A 5000-nucleotide genomic window follows, 5' to 3' on the forward strand; every position below is an offset into this window, starting at 1 on the left:
GACGGTGATTCTTTAGTGAGGCTTTAGATGCGTCCCTGCCTTGCAATGATGCAGCTGGACAAAGTGAGAGTTTAATCCATAGTTTAGCTTACACCAAGCACAAACGTTGAATCGTTTGCCCAATGTCACTGGTGGGAATAATGTTTCACGGGTTCGGAGTGTTCATCGGGAAAATAGCAGGGTGTTAGTGGTGTGGCGAACGAGGCTGGAGGTAGCAAAATGGAGGTAGCATTATGTCCATAGCGCTAGCTTCTGTCTTCTGAACGTGTGCCTCTCCACAATCGCGGCGACAGTAACGTGGTGGAGCCTTTGTCTAATGCCACTGGGTATATTAGACGAGGTCGAAGTGCTCATAGGACAGTTAGGGGGGAACGTAGTGGCAGTGTGGGGAGTCGCAATGAGAATGACAGTAGGCCTAGTCCGAGCTGCTCAAATTCTCTCCACTCGGCGCGCGCGAGGCAGATCTGGCCATGCTGCTCGCATGGTGGAGGTGGTGACACGCTCTCTCCCTCTCCCTCTCCCACACACACACACACACACATTAGGTCATGCATAGTCTATCACAAGATGATGGGAATGCCGGCCCTGTATGGATAGGATAGGGAGTCATTATCTCAACAGCAAAAGGCCTGCTACAAAAAAAAAAAAGTCAGCCATTTATTAGTAATGATTTACACTGTTGATTTGCTATCTACTTCCCTGATCATTTAGGACAGCGGTTCCCAAACTTTTTCCCCCGCGGACCACCTTCTACATCCTGACTCGGCTCGCGTACCCCCACCATCCAACACATAAAAAAGTAACTCATTCTATTGACGCATTCCAGGCATCGTTGTTTAATTAGCCACATAATCAAAATGTACAACTGGTCTATGAGCTCTCACGTTACAAAAAACAGTGGAGAACCACATTAGAATGGTTAGGTAGCATCTCACTGCAGACCACGAACTGTGGCTTTGGGCAGTCTGTCTCCCAATCCATCATACTTTAGCTTTCTTCGCGCAGTCTTTTCTGTCTCGTTCTTTCTTTTATCCCCCTGCGCTCCATCTCCACCTTCATTAGTCTGCCCCCCATCCAATTCCATCGTTACCTGTGTCCTGCTCTGTTTCTCTCGCTTCTCCTCTTTGATCGCTTTAATTAGGCCTTTTGGACAGTGTCCCTGTTTTTAGCCAGTTTTCCATGTTTACGCAGCCTTCTACCTAGCCTATACTTCAACGAAACTAACGCGCCAGATATTCTGGCTGCCCGCAGGAAATCACGTGTAGCCTATTGTGTGTAGCTTATTTTTTAATGAAAACATACCCTATTATAGAGTTTACAAATGATTTCCTTTAATTTCACGTTTCCATATCATTATAACCGGATTCGAAATTATGTATTATTTATGAATTAATTAGAGTATTAATTAATTAATCATTTTAACTCCTTTCCGCCATTGCCCTTTTCATCTCGCGTACCCCCTAGTGGCAGCTCACGTACCACAGTTTGGGAATCCCTGATTTAGGAAATACAGTACACTATGTGTTCCTTTTTGTGTGTTCATGTCCTTGTGATGTGTGTGTCTTTGTCAGCTAAGAAATAAAAAACAAAAAAACATCAACAAAAACAACAAAAAGAAAAAAAATACCAACATTGTCTCTTGTCTTGTCTCGTCATCTCACTCCTGATCTGTGCCGTGCCGTGGCAAATGAGCTTTTGAACTAAACAGGTCTTGTCTACTTGTGTTTGTGTGTCATCTGAATAATATATATGTGCCCCATACATGGAATCAGAGTGCCTACTGTATGTAGTAAATGGAAAATCTCTACAGCAAAAGGCCAGTCTACCGCTACATGCATTTGGTTTGTTTCTGCCATTTATTATTAATGATTTACACAGTTTGTTCACTACTTACTATTTACCTGAGCATTCAGTATTGTGCAATATAGCATACAGAAGGTGAGGGACATTTTGGGGGGAAAGAAGTGGTGCATTTTATCATTCAAACATGCGACTTTTCATGAAAATTCTATAATCCAAGATGGCCGCCACCATATGCCGTCATAATATGCAAATTAGATATAAACATTTAATCTCTACATAAACTTTGGGTCATCCTTAATATTTCTCTAATTTACAGAAAGTCTCTATCTCATCACTTTTAAGATATAGCCTTTTGAAATGAAGATGTCAAAATTGATCGTTTCGGAAAAAAACCTCTGGCGCCTAAAGGGTTAACCGAATTCAAATCCCTTGTTTGTATACTGAACCGAATTCAAATCCCTTGTTTGTATACGCAAACCTGGACAATAAAGCTGATTCTGATCCTGATTCTCTCCTGCTGTGTTGCCTTTGTTTTGGCGTGTGGGTGTGCTACCCTCCACTGCCATTAGGTGGCACTGCACTGTTTCCCCCAGTGTTGCCTTTGTTTTGGCGTGTGGGTGTGCTACCCTCTACTGCCCTTTGGTGGTGCCGTTTCCCCGGTTTGAGCATTATGGCTGTTTGTGTTGTCATGCTGTACAGGCGAGAACAACTGCGTGTGGGTGGAACCCCTCCTTTAAAGATCACGCCAGCCAAAGGTTGCATACCAGGCGGGTTCCTCGTCGCCTTGCTGTGTTTCTGTGTACTTATTGTTTAATAAATAGACGAGCACACTTGCTGTGTTCCTGTGTACTTATTGTTTAATAAATAGACGATAGACGGGCCCACTTGCTGTGTTTCTGTGTACTTATTGTTTAATAAACAGACGAGCCCACTTGCTGTGTTTCTGTGTACTTATTGTTTAATAAACAGACGAGCCCACTTGCTGTGTTTCTGTGTACTTATTGTTTAATAAATAGACGATAGACGGGCCCACTTGCTGTGTTTCTGTGTACTTATTGTTTAATAAATAGACGGGCCCACTTGAATTGTTGGTCCTTTATGTTAATCAGTGTGCCTGGCTAGAACAGTCTTGATAATAGCAAATACTGAATGTGTTGTTGTTTATTATTTACTCTATATGCTGTTGTTCATTAAATGCGGAAAATGCTGTTTATTAAATATTGCATATGTTGTTGCTTATTGTTCATTAAATACTGCATATGCTGTTGTTTATTAAATACGGCATGTATTGATGTTTATTGTTCATTAAATACTGAAAATGCTGTTGTTTATTAAATGCTGAAATGCTATTGTTTATTGTTCATTAAATACTGTGTATGCTGTTGTTTATTGTATTTGATCTAGCCACTGTTGCCAGTAAGGCCTGTGTCCCTCAGTCTAAAGCCCCTTCACACACACACACACATACACACACAGACACACACAGACACACACACACGCACACACGCACACACGCCCACGCACACAGACGCACACAGACGCACGCACACACACAGACACACACACGCACACACACACACACACACGCACACACACACACACAGGTGTTACCGTGGAGAAGAACATGTTGTAGGTGTAGACGGCAGCCTCGGGCAGGTAGCCCCGGTAGAGGGCCAGGATGATTGGCGGGAGGAAGAGCAGGTTGCTAAGCGTCAGAAACAGGACAGATTGCAGCTGGAGAGAGAAGGAGAGCGCCTCTGACCCGTCAGTACAGCCCCAGCCCCGCCAACCTGCACACACACACACACACACACATTTGAATTCTTTTTGTAAAGAAATGTGATTGATGGATTCATGCATGCGTGCATGTGTGTGCGCGTGCGTGTGTGTGTGTGTGTGTGTGTGTGTGAATGTATTGTGGGTAGGGCTGGGACAACGCGTCGGCGTAATCGATGACGTCGACGCAAAAAATACGTCGACGCAAAATATGAGCGTCGATTCATCAAGCATAACGTGTGCTGCTAAATATATTTAATTTTACACCTTCAGTGTTTTCCATACGTTGACTAATCTGTGGCTGGGCACCACGAAATCAAAACCGGCCACCACACATTGATGTTCTATGTTGTAGGCCTACTATTTAAATTAAAGATAAAATAATTTCATTGAGCTGCACTTTTTACTCACACAGCCTTTCCTCGCCCCGCCCGCTCTCTCTAGTAACGAGCCCGCTGCTCCTCCTCTGCATGTGCATTTAACAAAATATTCACGATTGTTGAAGTATTGTTGTTGCCACATAGAAGCACTGCATAGAACACAGTGGGCTACATTGCTATTAAATCCGCTTAGCATCGTGACCATGCTGCGCAAATTTGCAGCATTAAAACTGCTGAATTAAAGTTAAAGTAAACTCTGCTAAGGTCTTATCACAACATAGTACATTGAGGAGACTAAACTAAGGGCTATATTTTGGGTCACCAGCGCATGGCGTAAAGTTCGTTATTCACCGGCGCGAAGTTGAATTCGTTATTTTGCACGTTTATTTTTTAAGCATTGCGCCCAGGGGTGTGGCAATTAACAACCTAGGGAGGGACCTGGCGCATTGTCTAAAAATCGCTATCATACACCACCTAAACCTGGTCAGAAGTCAATGGCGAGTTGTTCATATGCTATTTTAAGAGCGCATGTCAACAGTCATATTCTAGACAGTCTATCATATTCTATCATTCATGAACGCACACCAGCGCACGTCCATGCAAAGCATTACAAATTGCACGATTACAATGGGAAACATAATTAGAATAAAGATATTACGAAATACTGTACATCTCATGATGAGTAGTTATTCACCATCATTTGCAAATTGGTAATGACGGTTAAAAGTGATTAGGGGAGAGGCGAGAGACACGTATGGAGCACAGCTGAAGACGCACTGTCACGAGATATAAGCAACTCCTCTGCAGGATAAATATTGTTTTATTCAGTCATTTGAGCAACATTAGGGTAAGTGTTGCTTTTTCCAGCCTATGTTTTCGATGGTAACCCATTGTCAGTCAATAGTGAAAGTAACTGCATATAACTGTCTTGTCGTTGACTGACTCCTTGGTGAAGTTAGTTTCACTTTGCCAATGAGTTCAAATAATAGACGAGTGCAAATGCGTGAAGGCTATGCTAGGTTTTAGTAAAGCATGGTTTAA

The 5000-nt window shown here is 42.9% G+C and overlaps 1 protein-coding gene across 1 annotated transcript in view; it reads right to left on the minus strand.

The window, feature by feature from the left end:
• The window catches only part of pgap6 (post-glycosylphosphatidylinositol attachment to proteins 6), a 26709-nt gene that overhangs the window by 8508 nt on the left and 13201 nt on the right, over window positions 1–5000 (minus strand). The window contains exon 10 of the mRNA XM_076282462.1: window positions 3415–3593. Within this exon, the coding sequence (XP_076138577.1) occupies window positions 3415–3593 (179 nt within the window). The remainder of the gene's footprint in view (window positions 1–3414; window positions 3594–5000) is intronic.

This window comes from Alosa pseudoharengus, unplaced genomic scaffold (assembly GCF_046254945.1).
Source record: "Alosa pseudoharengus isolate Yale_2024_CS ecotype anadromous, Long Island Sound unplaced genomic scaffold, YU_APseudo_1.1 YU_APseudo_1.1_scf_1, whole genome shotgun sequence".
In the NCBI taxonomy this organism is placed as follows: domain Eukaryota; kingdom Metazoa; phylum Chordata; class Actinopteri; order Clupeiformes; family Clupeidae; genus Alosa; species Alosa pseudoharengus.